This window comes from Moschus berezovskii, chromosome 28 (assembly GCF_049115385.1).
Source record: "Moschus berezovskii isolate FMDL1 chromosome 28, NW_MosBer_1.0, whole genome shotgun sequence".
Lineage (NCBI taxonomy): Eukaryota > Metazoa > Chordata > Mammalia > Artiodactyla > Moschidae > Moschus > Moschus berezovskii.
The window spans coordinates 1,791,231-1,805,446 of NC_142487.1; the positions used below are offsets into that span (position 1 = coordinate 1,791,231).

The 14,216-nt window shown below is 46.0% G+C and overlaps 1 protein-coding gene across 2 annotated transcripts in view; it reads left to right on the forward strand.

Annotated features, from left to right (window-relative positions):
* NPC1 (NPC intracellular cholesterol transporter 1) overlaps positions 1-14,216 on the forward strand; it is a 43,885-nt gene that overhangs the window by 16,185 nt on the left and 13,484 nt on the right. For both annotated transcript variants that reach the window (XM_088833486.1, XM_088833487.1), the window contains 8 exons: positions 888-1,055; positions 1,837-2,086; positions 3,795-3,868; positions 4,256-4,626; positions 5,924-6,150; positions 8,516-8,616; positions 10,812-10,914; positions 13,786-13,975. In XM_088833486.1, coding sequence (XP_088689612.1) covers positions 888-1,055; positions 1,837-2,086; positions 3,795-3,868; positions 4,256-4,626; positions 5,924-6,150; positions 8,516-8,616; positions 10,812-10,914; positions 13,786-13,975 — 1,484 coding nt within the window. The remainder of the gene's footprint in view (positions 1-887; positions 1,056-1,836; positions 2,087-3,794; positions 3,869-4,255; positions 4,627-5,923; positions 6,151-8,515; positions 8,617-10,811; positions 10,915-13,785; positions 13,976-14,216) is intronic.

The window sequence follows — 14,216 nt, forward strand, 5'->3', positions numbered from 1 at the left end:
TCTTAAATGCAAGTAGAGAAAAGGTGGAAATCACTTCAAAAGAATGACAATTGGAGATTTTCTATCCAGCAAAGGTAGAGGCCCGAAAGCAGTGGGGTTATCACAGTTCTGAAAAAAACTATTGCGCTAGCTAATCTGCCTTTCAAGAGTGAGGCTAAAACAATGGATTTCTAAGTATCTCTAAAGTTTAGGGGAAGAAGGTTTTAGAAAGTTTCTAACAATCAGGGACTGACAACTGAATGTTAATATAAGACCCATTGAAGCCTAGTGCACTGCAGTCCATGGAGCACACAGTCAGACACGACTCAGCAACTAAACAACAACAAAAACAAGGAAGACCCATTCCTGCTGCTTTCTTATGTCCAAACTGCCATCGACAGTACTGTTTCATGTGTTTTATTTTATGCGCACTAAAATGAAGCTCCGGAAGGAGTGTTACTCAGCTCATCTCAGGTGAACTCTGACCCGAAACCAGTTTTTACCCTGGAGGTTCCATCATTTGCCAGCAGTAGTTTCTTGGGACGAGCTGCGCTGGCTGAAGAGGCCCTGAGGGTCTTGCTTCTCCCCCTTTGGCCTTGAGTGTGCTCTTCCCTGCACGGGGGTGACGCTTCTCCAGGCCCCTGTGGACTGGGATGGTCACGGCTTGTCCTGCCTTTGACTTTAGGTTGCTTGGAATCCGGCCTAGCCTGTCGCTTGCAGGGTGACAAGCCAGTGTCAGAGGTGACCTCCGTTCCTTCCCTTAGTGGTTGCTGTCCAGAGTCCCAGCCCCTGCTTGCTGGGAAACCCTGTCTGGATTTCCAGGTTCACAAGTGAGAGGCCCCCTGTAAGCTCTCACCCGGTGAATTCCAGCAGCGCGCTTTCAGTCTTCTCCCTCCCTCCCCTGCCAGCCATGTACAACGCCTGCCGGGATGTGGAGGCCCCCTCGAGCAATGAGAAGGCCCTGGGGCTGCTGTGCGGGCGCGAGGCCAGCGCCTGCAACGCTACCAACTGGATCGAGTACATGTTCAACAAGGACAATGGCCAGGCGCCCTTCACCATCACCCCCGTCTTTTCAGGTGGGGACAGAGACCCCCCGCCCCCAGGTTTCGTGTATTGTACTTAACGGTTTTTTTATAGCCTAGGAACCCTAACCTGCCATGGGAAGATGAATTCAGATCAGTAGGTCCTGGAGTTTCCTCCAGCGAGAGGTAGCTGGAGAGGTAACCCCTGAGTTATCCGGGGCTGGATGAACTGGTGGAGGAGGAAGAATTGCCTTCAGGTGTCGATATATACTTAAAGGAATAAGTCATTTGTAAAAAAAAAAGCCTTTTCAAAAAGTAAAATGGATAAGCAACAAGGACCTGCTGTGTAGCACAGGGAGCTCTGCTCAGTGTTATGTGGCAGCCTGGACGGGAGGGGAGTCTGAGGGAGAATGGATACATGTATATGTATGGCTGAGGCCCTTTGGCTTTCACCTGAAACTGTTATACTGTTAATCAGCCACACTCCAATACAAAATAAAAAATGTAAAAAAACGAGCCTTTTCAGAAGCTCTGCCTTAGTTTTAAACTAGCTCCTCAGTGGAGGTAAACATTTGATTGGAAGTTTACACTGAAGTGTGGTGGACTTGAATGTTGGTGATGAAACCTATGCCCAAAGTTATTGAGGTTAACTTAAAATTTTGCAGCACTAAATGGCAAAGCATAACTCGATCACCCAGAAACCTCCAGTCTTTCTTATTCTTCTGGCTGCATGACTTCTTTCAGTGTGCTTATCATTGGGTTAAAATATAATTTAGTACAACCCTTGTAATTAATTTTTTTTTAATGGAGATTCTCAACACACTCCTTCCCACAGATCTTCCAACCCATGGGATGGAGCCCATGAACAATGCCACCAGGGGCTGTGACGAGTCGGTGGACGAGGTCACGGGGCCATGCAGCTGCCAGGACTGCTCGGCCGTCTGCGGCCCCAAGCCGCAGCCCCCGCCCGCTCCCGTTCCCTGGAGAATCCTGGGTCTCGATGCCATGTACGTCATCATGTGGAGCACCTACATGGCTTTCCTGCTTGTGTTTTTTGGAGCATTCTTTGCTATGTGGTGCTACAGGTAATCATTTTTGCTTCCCACCCTCCCAGACAAGAAGAGAAAACTTATCCCAGTGGCATTTCTAAGCTTTCACTTGGTAGACTTTGGTTCATTAGAATAAGAACAAAGATCTGCACTAATACAATTCCATGACTTGCTTATGTCCTGCAATTAGTCAACAATCAAAAGCCTATTTAGACCTTGAGATGTTTAAAGTTAGTTTCATTGGTTTATTCAAAATGGCGTGTGATTTAAAAGACCCATTCTTTAACAGAAAGTCTGAGCCAGATCTGATTCAAATCCTTTTAAATGCAGTACTGTAGTCCTTTTAGATACCTGCGTCTTGACTTAGGATAACACGTTTATTTAAAACTGTCTTTTGAAATAATTTTAGACTTACAAAAAGGGTGCAGAAATAGTTAATTTACATCTCTACTGGCTTCGAAGCCTCTAATGTTACCACTCACATCACCCATAGTATGTAATTTAATCAAAACCATGAAAATAGCATTGGTATACCATTATTGGTTAAACCACAGTCCTTTTTTAGGTTTTACCAGTTTTTCCTCTGAGGTTCTTCTTTTTCTGTTTCAGGACCCCATGTCACATTCACTTCTTGCTTTGTTCGTCTCCTTCAATCCATGACAGCTTCTCATCTTCCCTTTTCTTTTATGACCTTGACACTTTTGATGAGTGCTGGTCAGTTATTTTGAATGTACCCTGATTTGGTTTTATCTGATGTTTTCGCATGATTAGGTGGAGGTTTTTGACAGCATCACAGATGCAATGTGTCTTTCTCAGTGCAGCATGTCAATGGCTTATGATGCCAGTATGTCTCATCACTGGTGGTATTAGCCTACATCATTTAGTTTAGAAGGTGTCTGCTGGGTTTTTCCGCTGTGAAGCTACTGTTCCTTCCTTTGGATTTGATAAACATCTTTTGGGAGCTGTGTTGAGACTGTGCTAATACCTCCTTTCTCCTCAAACTGTCGTCCACTGATTTTACCATCCATCGTGGGTCTTCAACACTTAACTCTTGTGGTTTTTACCTAATGGTGACATTTCGTTTCCCTCGTTCCTTCTCCATTTACTAGCTGGACTTACTCTGTTATTCCTTCTACCCTACTTACTTAACCAATATTTATTTAGTTATGTTTACATAATGGACTTGAAAAAAAAACAAAACTGATCTCTGTTAGGTACCATCATTTATCTTTTTGCTCAGATCTTCCCAATTTTGACCACTGGCAGCACCTTCTGCTGGCTCCTGTGTGTTTTTTAAGCATGCCCTCACCTTTCTCAAGCTTGTTCTTTTTTCTGGAATCACAGGATGTTTTTGTATTTTCCCTGCCCCAGCCCTAGAAGCACCCTCTTCTGCAAGGAGCCCTGGTTCTTTTCACTGGAAAAAGGTGTTTAGAAAGCACTAGGCAACAGGTGTGCTCATTGTTCCTGGAATATAGTGTTCACAGTGTTTTTAAAGGACCTAAAACTTTTAAATGTGAGTGAGGGCTACAAGGTGAAATTATCTTCTTAATACCTTCTTAAATTTTCCCCTGAGACTAGTGAGCAGAGAGACCTGGAGCAAGGGAACTTCGGGAAAGGAAGGCACCAGTTAGGAAGGAAACAAACAGGATGAGGAAGTAAGCTTTTAATAGGGTTGTGGGAACATCAAGAATAGTCTCATGATGCTGAAGTCCACTAATACGACTTATGTGCTTTTATCTTTCAGAAAACGGTATTTTGTCTCTGAGTATACCCCCATTGATGGCAATATACCTTTCTCTATAAACGCCAGTGACAAAGGTAGGCACATTTGTACATAAGTAAAAGGGTTGGCACCGTGTTAGCAGGAGAGTGTTTATTTCTTTAACGTTTACTCACCTCTCCTGGGAACGGTTGGAGGGGACTGCTTTGGCTGGAACGCTCAGAGCACTTGGCTTTTCCGAGGCTTATGTATGAGTACTGTCCCTCGGGGGGGCTGGTGGTCACTGTGGGCAGGTGAGCAGGGCCGCTTCTCCAGCAGACAGGTAGCTGGGTGGGGCGGGGGATGGTCTCGTGCACATCCCTGGGTGTCCCTGTGCGGCTGCGAGTCCCGCAACATGCAGTGGTAGCTAATACTCTCCCTGTTCCGACTTTCAGGAATGGTTTGGCTCTTAACCTTCACCCTCCCTTCCTCTCCTGCTCTTCCAGGGGGGCCGACCTGCTGTGACCCTCTGGGCGCTGCCTTCGAGGCCCATCTGCGGCGGCTCTTTGAACGGTGGGGCTCCTTCTGCGTGAGGCACCCCGGCTGTGTCGTGTTCTTCTCCGTGGCCTTCATTGCCGCCTGTTCCTCGGGCCTGGTGTTCATCCAGGTCACAACTGACCCGGTGGACCTCTGGTCGGCCCCCGGCAGCCAGGCACGCCGGGAGAAGGAATACTTCGACACGCACTTTGGGCCCTTCTTCCGCACGGAGCAGCTCATCATCCGGGCCCCCTACACCCCGCCGCACACATATGAACCCTACCCCTCGGGAGCCGACGTGCCCTTCGGGTCTCCCCTCGCCGTAGACATTCTGCACCAGGTAATCGGCTCTTGGCAGAAGCCACTTCCAGAAGACCCGGCACTAGGCCAGCTTTCAGCCAGTTCACTTGATGTGGGTTTCGGCCTGAGTGTGATGGTTTAATGATAAGACACTTTTCACTTACTTTCAAAAAGTGATCAGTGTTGAACTTAATGAAAAATTTGCTGTAGATCACTTTTGTATTTATTTCATATAGTAGGTCTTGCTTGAAATTGAGAAGAGCATGTCTCTATTGAAACAGAATGTATTTATTAATATATTCACCTTAGGAACTTACGAGTTTTTTTCCCGCTAGTAATTCAAAAGTAATATACCAGGAACCAAAGGAATAAAGCTTCTTGTGTTGTCCTGGAGACCTCGGAGGGACTGCTGGATCACTGTGGACCCGCCCCACCCCACCCCACCTACCGCAGGAATGACCTTGTCACTGCCTGAATGTGGGCTCCTGGCCTGTGTTTGGAATAAGATCCACTCCAATTCCTACAGCGTCCTTTAAATCTGTCCATCCTCCCTTCCCACACTTGCCCTGGAGAGCTATCTGTAAATTAACTGCCATCCACTTATTTCTTAATGAACAGTTATACAGTTGCATACTTTTTCCTTTCAGTGTTGCTCTTGCCCTACAGAATGTCTGATAGCTTGAGAAAACATCAGCATGTTCCCAAGAGTCTAATAGAATCTTCGTACCCTTTGACCATTGCTTTCTCCCAGCTTGTTGCAAAAGGTGCACATGTTGTCATTTACCTCCTGGAGTGTATTTGTATTCTTTACTAGAAAATACGAGAATATACGTAAATAACTACAGTGTTCTTGCCTGGAGAATCCCAGGGACGGGGGAGCCTGGTGGGCTGCTGTCTATGGGGTCGCACAGAGTCAGACACGACTGAAGTGACTTAGCAGCAGCAGCAAGCATAGTGTGGAGCGAGGTGGTGTTTGTTGGGGATGGGAGGGACTGTCAGGAAGACCCAGCAGATGACCCCGGGCTCCCCTTCGTGGTCACTGTTTCTCCGGGTGGGAGGGCACATGTTGGTGTGTCCTGCGCTGGGATGTGGCCTGTCGTGCTGTCCCCTGCCCCTCTCTCTGAGTGCCGTTTGCTGATCCTCAGCAGAACTGTAGTAAACTTAAAAATATTTTCATCCTTATTTATCTCAGTCTTCTCCCCTGTCTCAGGAAGGATTTTCTCCAAAGACTCTTTTATCTTCTAACCACCCTCACCCAGAGCAGTAAGAGTTAATCAGCGTCTGAGGGAAAAATGATGTATTTCTGGGTTTGTTTATTTTAAAAAATCCTTTTTCAGGTCCTTGACTTACAAACCGCCATCGAGAGCATCACTGCTTCTTACAACAACGAGACTGTGACCCTGCGGGACATCTGCGTGGCGCCGCTCTCTCCGTACAACCAGAACTGCACCATCCTGAGCGTGCTGAACTACTTCCAGAACAGCCACTCCGTGCTGGACCACCAAGTCGGGGACGACTTCTTCGTGTACGCGGATTACCACACGCACTTCCTCTACTGCGTCCGGTACGTGGCGGGGGCGGTCCTTCCTCTGTCCCTCCACCAGGTGACACCTGCCGTGGCCACACACCGCTGTAGGTGCTAGAGCCCCAGCAGGGAGCAAACAGCGGGACCCTCACGGTGAAGCGATACTTGGCCTGATACCAGGTCGAGGCAACGCCAGGTCCAGGCGATTCCATGGGAGAAGGAAGCCAGGTGAGGGTGGGCTTGCACGGGAGGTGCCACTCCAAGTGCAGCAGAGCCTGCTCAGCAGAGGGGAACAGAGGGAACCTATGAGAGTCGGGGAAAAGCTTTCCAAGTAGATGGGCAGCTGGTGCAAAGGCCCTGAGATGGAGTGTTCACCATGTGTCATCAAGGTACCGCCCAGCCCCTGACTCCCTCCTAGCTGGATTACACATAGTTGCATCTGCCACACCATCCCAAGCATTTCTGAGCTGGTTTCTTGGTGCAAAGACAGAAGCCTCTAATGCCTTTTCTTATCTTTCAAATGTAAATTGATCTCATGACACTGACTTTTCAGAACATGTGGCGTCCCCTCAAGGAGTGGGGGCTGGATTGGAGTTCAGTTTAGATGGGAAAACACTGAAGTTGCTTCATGTCGGAGGCTTGTCTGGCTGCGCAGGCCAGTGTGTGGTTTGAGTTAGTCACAGAGAAGCCACGCAAGGTGACCTGTGTGGTGACCTTTAGGCCTGTCCTGTGGCAGGAGGAGTGGCTCGCTTCTCTGCCCTCCCTGGATGCCCTGTCACTTGACCTGACCTGGCCCACAGAAAGTTGTTCAGCCACTCGGACAACTGCTGTGGCTGTTCGTTTGGTACAGAAGCAGAGAAGTTGCTCCCCGTCACCTTTGAACGTGCTGCTCAATTAACCACGTCTCCACAGCCAAGTGCTCCGATTTCTGGCCCAGTTCAGTGGCCCGAGGTTCCATCTGTTTTTCTTACTGGAGTGTGGCTAACTCCAGGTGCTTGCGCTGTGTTGACTGTCTTCAGGCGGTCACCTCTAGAAACACGAGCCTGTGAAGCAAGGGGGGTAGCCCGTGTACCCCCAAACCAGCGTTCTCTGAAGGGCAGGTAGTACAGGGCAGCCAGGGGCAGTTAGGAAAAAAAAAGGTTTAGTATTATATAACTTTAATATTTAAAGAAAAAAGTTATTTATTTTACAAAATAAAACAGGATTTTGGCAGCAGGAGAGATGGATGTATTATCCAAGGGGAGCGCGGTTCGTCTAGGTGTGGAAACACCGCTGGGCGCGTCCCCTCTCCTGTGGAGAGGGCTCTGTGTGGCCTGTGGTCACGCCTGTGCATCTCCAGCTTTCAGCTCCCTTCTCACCCTCCAGCTTTCTCTGGGCTTGTCCCCTGGAGGGAGGCCCTGCAGGAACCCGGCCAGCCCAGAACCACTCACAGGCCTCCTGCGTTCCCTGGTTAATACCCCAGCATCACATAAAGGCATCAACACCTACCACTTATGGGATCCCCGAACTCTTCCTCACATGACTCTGTGGATGTTAATTTTGCCATGAGCTCTCAAGCCCGCAGTGTGGTGGCATAGCCCCACATGGGTGGACAGGACCCGGCTTCTGGCTGCAGCCCTGTAGCCTGTTCGCCCCGAGCATTGACCTAACCTTCCATGGCCCGAGTCCGTCCCCTGGCACTGAAGGGCGGTGCTTCAGATTATATATGAGGACCTTCATGTGTGCCCAGAGTCCAGCTGACATCTGGCCTGAAACGCTGGTTGTCTGTCTGTCTTCCCTGCACTGCTGGCATCGCTGCCCCGTCTCCAGACCTCTTGCTGCTTTGCCACCGAGTTTTGTTTGCCACACAGTTCTTGATCTCCTTTTCCTTTGATTGTTCCCAGGTGCCGACAGAATAAAAACCCCAATCGCTGGTCAAGATGCTTACCCCTTCCTTCCATTGCATCCCTCTTCCTTCCCAGCCCCACCCCCTCCTGGGGAGGCCCCCATCATGGGTACCCCACGCACAGACCCAGGACTTCCTGTGGTCCCTCAGGCCATGGTCTGTTCTCTTCTTTCCTCACGCTCTTTTCTTCTCTTCCTGCTGGTATGGTGCCTGGAAGCCTTCACCTGCTCCTTAGAGACTGGGTCTGCGCATAAAGTTCTCTGTAGTGACAGCTCAGCTGCCACCACGCATTAGCAGCTCCCTCTGTGCACCAGCTGATGTCAGCCACATCTCAGCGTATTTGCCTGCCTCTCTCAGTGACTCTGAGCTCCCAAAAGCAAATACTGAACTGTGTCATTCACCCAAGGGGACCTCAGGCCCACATTCTTAATCAGCCTCGTGACTGCTGTGTAAACGTCTGGGTCTCTGTGATGTGTTGAGGTTGTTCTAACTGGAAGGTGTTCTCTGAATTCCTGGCAGGGCTCCTGCCTCCCTGAATGACACCAGTTTGCTCCACGATCCTTGCCTGGGGACGTTTGGTGGCCCGGTGTTCCCATGGCTTGTGCTTGGAGGCTACGACGGTAAGTGAGAGAAGCTTTTACTCTTCTTCCTGGATAAAGCGGTCTTGGTTCTGTCATTAACACTCAGGTGGTAATTATGAGGATTTCATACTCTCATTAATTACCCAGTCTACTGCATCCTAAATACCGTATCTCCTTTGGCTTTCGGTTTTATTGTGCATTTGGAAGAAGTGGTTTTAGCCATTTTTAGGTTACTTTCTGGGAAGCTGTCAACAGCTGAGGACTTTTTCCCAGAACAGCGTCACTGTTAACATCCACATAATATGTTGCTTAGTCTCAAGTTCATGGGACCCTTGAAACTCATCAAGAGAGCCCCCAACGAGTCCATGGACCTTGGGTTAAGAACATCTGTAATAGAGGAGAGACTTGTGAAATATAGGGGGAAAGAAAACAGATTTTTTTTTTCCTTCTAAACCAGTTGGTTAAGGAGTCAGACGCTTCCAGTGGGAGGAGCAGTGAGGCTTTGCTCAGATCACTCCAGGTAGATGGGGTAATAACTCACGTGGCAGCTTTGGCTTCTGAAGCCTAATTATAAGCAGCTCAACAGGTTTTTCTCCAGCCCGTTGAAGAGGCCAGATGTTCTTCTCATCCGGTGGGAAGGGAGAGATTGTGAGCTATAAAGTAATTTTTAGATGGAGAAGGCATTTCTAAGCAGGACACACAATGTGAAGCCACAAGAGGAAACCCTTATGAGTTTGACTGTGTGAGAATTTAAAGTTCCTGTGTAGAGAACAAACATAAAATGTTAAGAAACCGAACAAATGGCCAACTGGAGCAGGAAAAAATTTAGTGTACATAACAGTGTTTCCTTAATAATAGAGAGCTCTTGAGGAAAAAAAACAAGGTCGGCCCTCCAAAAGAAGTGGGCAGAGCCGTATGCACGTTAATAAGAGAAGAATTACAAAGGGCTTTTAATTATATGGAGAAAATGCTGAACCTTACTTCAAGCTAGTGAAACACCTCTCACTTCAGTCTTTTACATAACAAACAGATTAGCAAAGATCTAAAGTCAAAGCGTTCGTCACTCACTGGTGTCCAACTCTTTGAAACCCCATAGACTGTGTAGCCTGCCCGGCTCCTCTGTCAAAGGGTTTTTTTTCCCAGGCAAGAAGGCTGGAGTGGGTTGCCATTTCCTCCTCCAGGGGATCTTCCCGACTCAGGGATCAAACCCGTTTTCTTGCATTGCAGGCAGTCTTTACAGTCTGATGGGCTTCCTTGGTGATTCAGATGGTAAAGCAAAGATCTGAGAATTTGACAACATTCTGTGTGCATGTAACCCTGCCGTGGGCAAACTGCATTTTGGTGGGAGTGTAAATGGTTCTAGAATATAAGCGCTAGGAAGGTTGAGATTTTTAACCTCTGTTGCTCATTAATGTATCCACAGTCCCTAAAATAACACTGGCACACAGTAGGTCTCAGCAAATAAAGAAATGAAAAACAGGATAGCATTTTTGGAGGGCAGTTTGGGAGATCCATCCAAATTAAAAATGCACATTTTTCTTTTTTTTGGATTCTGAGTACTTGTAAGATTTGATCCTACAAATACAGATTTTATGTGTTAGAAATATGAGGTTAATTTTTGTAGTAATTCTACTTATAATACAAAAAAAAACCAAACTTGCAAAGATATCCATCAACTGGAGATGGAGTTAAACTGTACTAGAAAACATCATAAGCAGAAACAAGAATAAGGAAGTGCTGTGTCTATTAAAGGAGCATTCTCAGGATATGAATTTAAGGCAGCATTTGCAGAAGGGTGTGTTACTATTTGTGTGACCAAGAAGGAAAGGGGAAGGCCGTGCTTGTGCGTGTGGACTGCGGCTGGTCGGGGCCGCAGCCGTCATGGTGTGAGGAGGAGAGGTAAGACACGGATGGGGCGGAGGGAGGAGAGACTTTTCCCCGAACACCTTTCCGCTTTGTTTGAAATCGTCACCCAGCACGTGCTGGGTAGTCATGATGATAGAATGACAGCTGCGTCTACGTTTGCTCGAGAGTCCCCTTTTCTCCCTAGCTGAACTACCCAAGCGCCGGGTCAAGGGAGCTCCCATTTTGTTCCACGAGCTCAGGCGTGTTTAAGCTTCAGCCCCATGAGAAACTGGGCACCTAGCCAGCTTGTGATTTTTTTCCCCCGTGTATTGATCTGGTTTTCTGCACTCTTGTAATCTGCTTTTTGATGTCGCCTTTTTCCTTTCTAGATCAAAACTACAATAACGCCACAGCCCTTGTGATTACCTTTCCTGTTAATAATTACTATAACGACACAGAGAAGCTCCAGAGGGCCCAGGCCTGGGAAAGAGAGTGAGTTGCTCACAGGATCTGTAAACCAGCTGCTCTCTCACAGGAAGGTGGACGCTAGCAGAAAGCGTTTATATGATATTCAGCTAAATTAACCAACATCAGACCTAAAAGTTGTGCCATTTTTTTTTTACTTGGTTCTAGTGATGCTGTGAAAAATATATATATATAAATAAATTTACTTGTAAACATTCTTTAAATATATAGTCCTGCAATGGGAATGCACAAGAGTCTATGCAGAAATGCTCCTTTAGTTATTTTCTAACAGCAAAACCTGGGAGCAAGCTAAGTGTGTATCAGTAAGGAGAAGTACAGTCAAATGTTATGCCATCATTAAAGATAAGTGAGGTAAACATTAATAAATGGTGCAAGAATTATTAAATAAAAACTGTGGTCAGCATGTTTGGGCAAATGCATGTCATGCATGCTGTCCATGCCTAGAAAGGATAACAAGTAAGTGACCCGGGAACCAGTTAGCTGTGATGTAACCTCTGAAGGAGGGGGAGGGGACCCAGGAGAATGGGACACTGAGCAGCTTTGTTGGGATGTTCGTATACCATACAATTTACCCATTCGAAGAAGCTTTTTGTATTTTCAGTACTAGTATTTAGTATTTTCAGTTCAGTAGCTTTTAATATTTTCACCAATGTGTGCAGACATTACCAGGGTCAATTTTAGAGCATTTTCTTTAGCACAGACAGAAATCCCATCTCCTGCAGCAATCTGCCTCCTAACACCTGGCCCTACATAACCCTAGTCTGCTTTCTGTCTCCATCAATTTTCCTGTTCCAGACTTTTATATGGATGGAATTACATACAAGGCCTTTTCTGTCTGGCTTCATTCACTTAGAATAATGTTTTCAAGGTTCATCCAAGTTGCAGAATGTGTCAACACTTCATTCTTTTTTATGGCAGAAGATCATTCCATCCTACAGATAGACCCCATTTTGTTTATCCACTTACCAGCTGATGAACATGTGCGTAGTTTCTCAGAAAGTTACTCAGTTGTGTCTGATCTTTGTGACTCCGTGGACTGCAGCCTGCCAGGCTCCTCTGTCCATGGGATCCTCCAGGTCAGTTCTCTGATGGAATGGGTAGGCATTCCCTTCTCTAGGGGATCTTCCTGACCCAGGGTTCAAACCTGGGTCTCCCTGCATTGCAGGCAGATTCTTTACCACCACCTATGACCTTTAGGAATAATGCTATAAGCATTCACATGCAAGTTTTTGTGTGAACATGCCTCCGTTTCTCTCTGTGTGTGAACTTGTTTTCCTCTCTCTTGGTTGGTATACACCTAAGAGTAGACTTGCTTGGTCATATGGTAACCCTGAGGAGCTGCCAGACTCTTTTTTCCAAACTGCCCTGTGGGTCTTCGCTTGTGGTCCCGTGGTTTAGACTGCCCTCCCACTGGTTAGGGAACTAAGATCCCCCATGCTGTGCAGTGCAGCCAAAAAACCAAGTGACTGCACCATTCTACATTCCCACCAGCATGTAGGGAGCTTCACATTTTCCACCCCTCGCCGGCACTTGTAATTATTTGACTTTTTTGATTCTCAGTGGGTATGAACCGATATCTCATTGCAGTTGTTGTTTTTTTTTTTTTTTGTCCACACTGTACAACTTATGGGATCTTTGTTCCCCAACCAGGGCTTGAACCTGGGCCAGGCTGTGAAAACACAAAGTCCTCAGCACGGGACCACCAGGGAATTCCCCCATTGCAGTTTTGATTTGCATTTCCCTGATGACTAATGAATTCGAATACTTCTTCATGCACCGATTGCCCATTTGTATTAACTTTCTTGGAGAAATGTTTATTCATATCCTTTGCCCATTTTTTGACTGGGTTGTTTATGTTTTTATTATTGAATTAGAAGAATTCTTATATATTCTGTAAATCCTTTATCAGATCTATGACTTCCAAATATCTTCTTTTCTTCTTCCAAATATCTTTTCTCTGGCCTGTGTTTTTGCTTTCTCAATGGTGTCTTCTGAAACATAAAAGTTTTTAATTTTGATAAAGTCCAATTCATCTGTCTTCTCTTTTGTTACTCGTACTTTTGGTGCCATAGCTGAGAAACCGTTTCATAACCCAGGGACCTGGAAGTTTACACCTATGTATTCATCTGACAGTTACGTGGTTTTAGCTCTTACAGTTAGGTCTTTGATCCATTGAGGTCTTTGTGTATGATATGAGGTAAGGGCTCAACTGCATTCGTTTGCATATGGCTGTCCAGTTGTCCCATACCATTTGTTGAAAAGATTATTCTTTCCCCCGTTGATAGTCTTGCCACCGTTATTGAAAATTAGGTGAAAATACTTGGCGTATTTCTGGACTCTTAGTTCTGATCGTTTGTCCTGATGCCTGTCCTTAGGCTGGTAACCACACTGTCTTGATTACTGTTGGTTTGTAGTAAGTTTGAAATTACGGAGCATGAATTCTCCTACTTTGTTATTCTTGAAAAACATTTTGACTGTTGTAGGCCCCTTGCAATTTCACGAGAATTTTAGAGTCCTTTTGTCTTTCTATAAAGAAGTCAGCTAGGATACTGATAGGGATTGCATTGACTCTGAGATCAGTTTTTAAAATTTTTGTTCCATGAGCATATATCTATATTATAATATACTACACTTAGAAATCATTTTTAGTGAAAAATGAAATGAGACTATGAAGCAGTTTTTAAACTTGGTCCCAACTTATTTTAAATGGTAGAAAACTCAGCATGTCTGGAACTTTGTAATCTGGCCAGTGTAGAAAGTCCTAAATAGGGAGAAGGGTTAAGTGTGGCTTTTGTGTTGTAAAAGTTAGGAAGAAGTTCCTCACTTAGCTGTCATTCAGTTTTAACTAACAGTGAAAAATTTTGCTTACCCTTTTAGGTTCATTAATTTTGTGAAAAACTACGAGAATCCAAATCTGACCATTTCTTTTAAGGCTGAACGAAGCATTGAAGATGAACTAAACCGTGAAAGTAACAGTGATGTCTTCACTGTTCTGATCAGCTACGGCATCATGTTTTTATATATTTCCATAGCCTTGGGGCATATCAAAAGCTGTCACAGGCTTCTGGTAAGTGGGGTGTGTATGTATGTGTGTGTACATGTGTGTGTGTGTTAGAAATGGCAGTACACAGCATGATGTCATGTTTTTGCCTCTATTTAATCCTAGTTCATTATGTTCAAAACTGCCTTAAGTTGTCCTGTTCTTTTTTTATTTTTTGGCCATACAACTCAGCATCCGGGATCTTTGTTCCCTGACTAGGTTTTGAACCCATTCACCCTGCAATGGAATCATGGAGTCCTAACTGGAA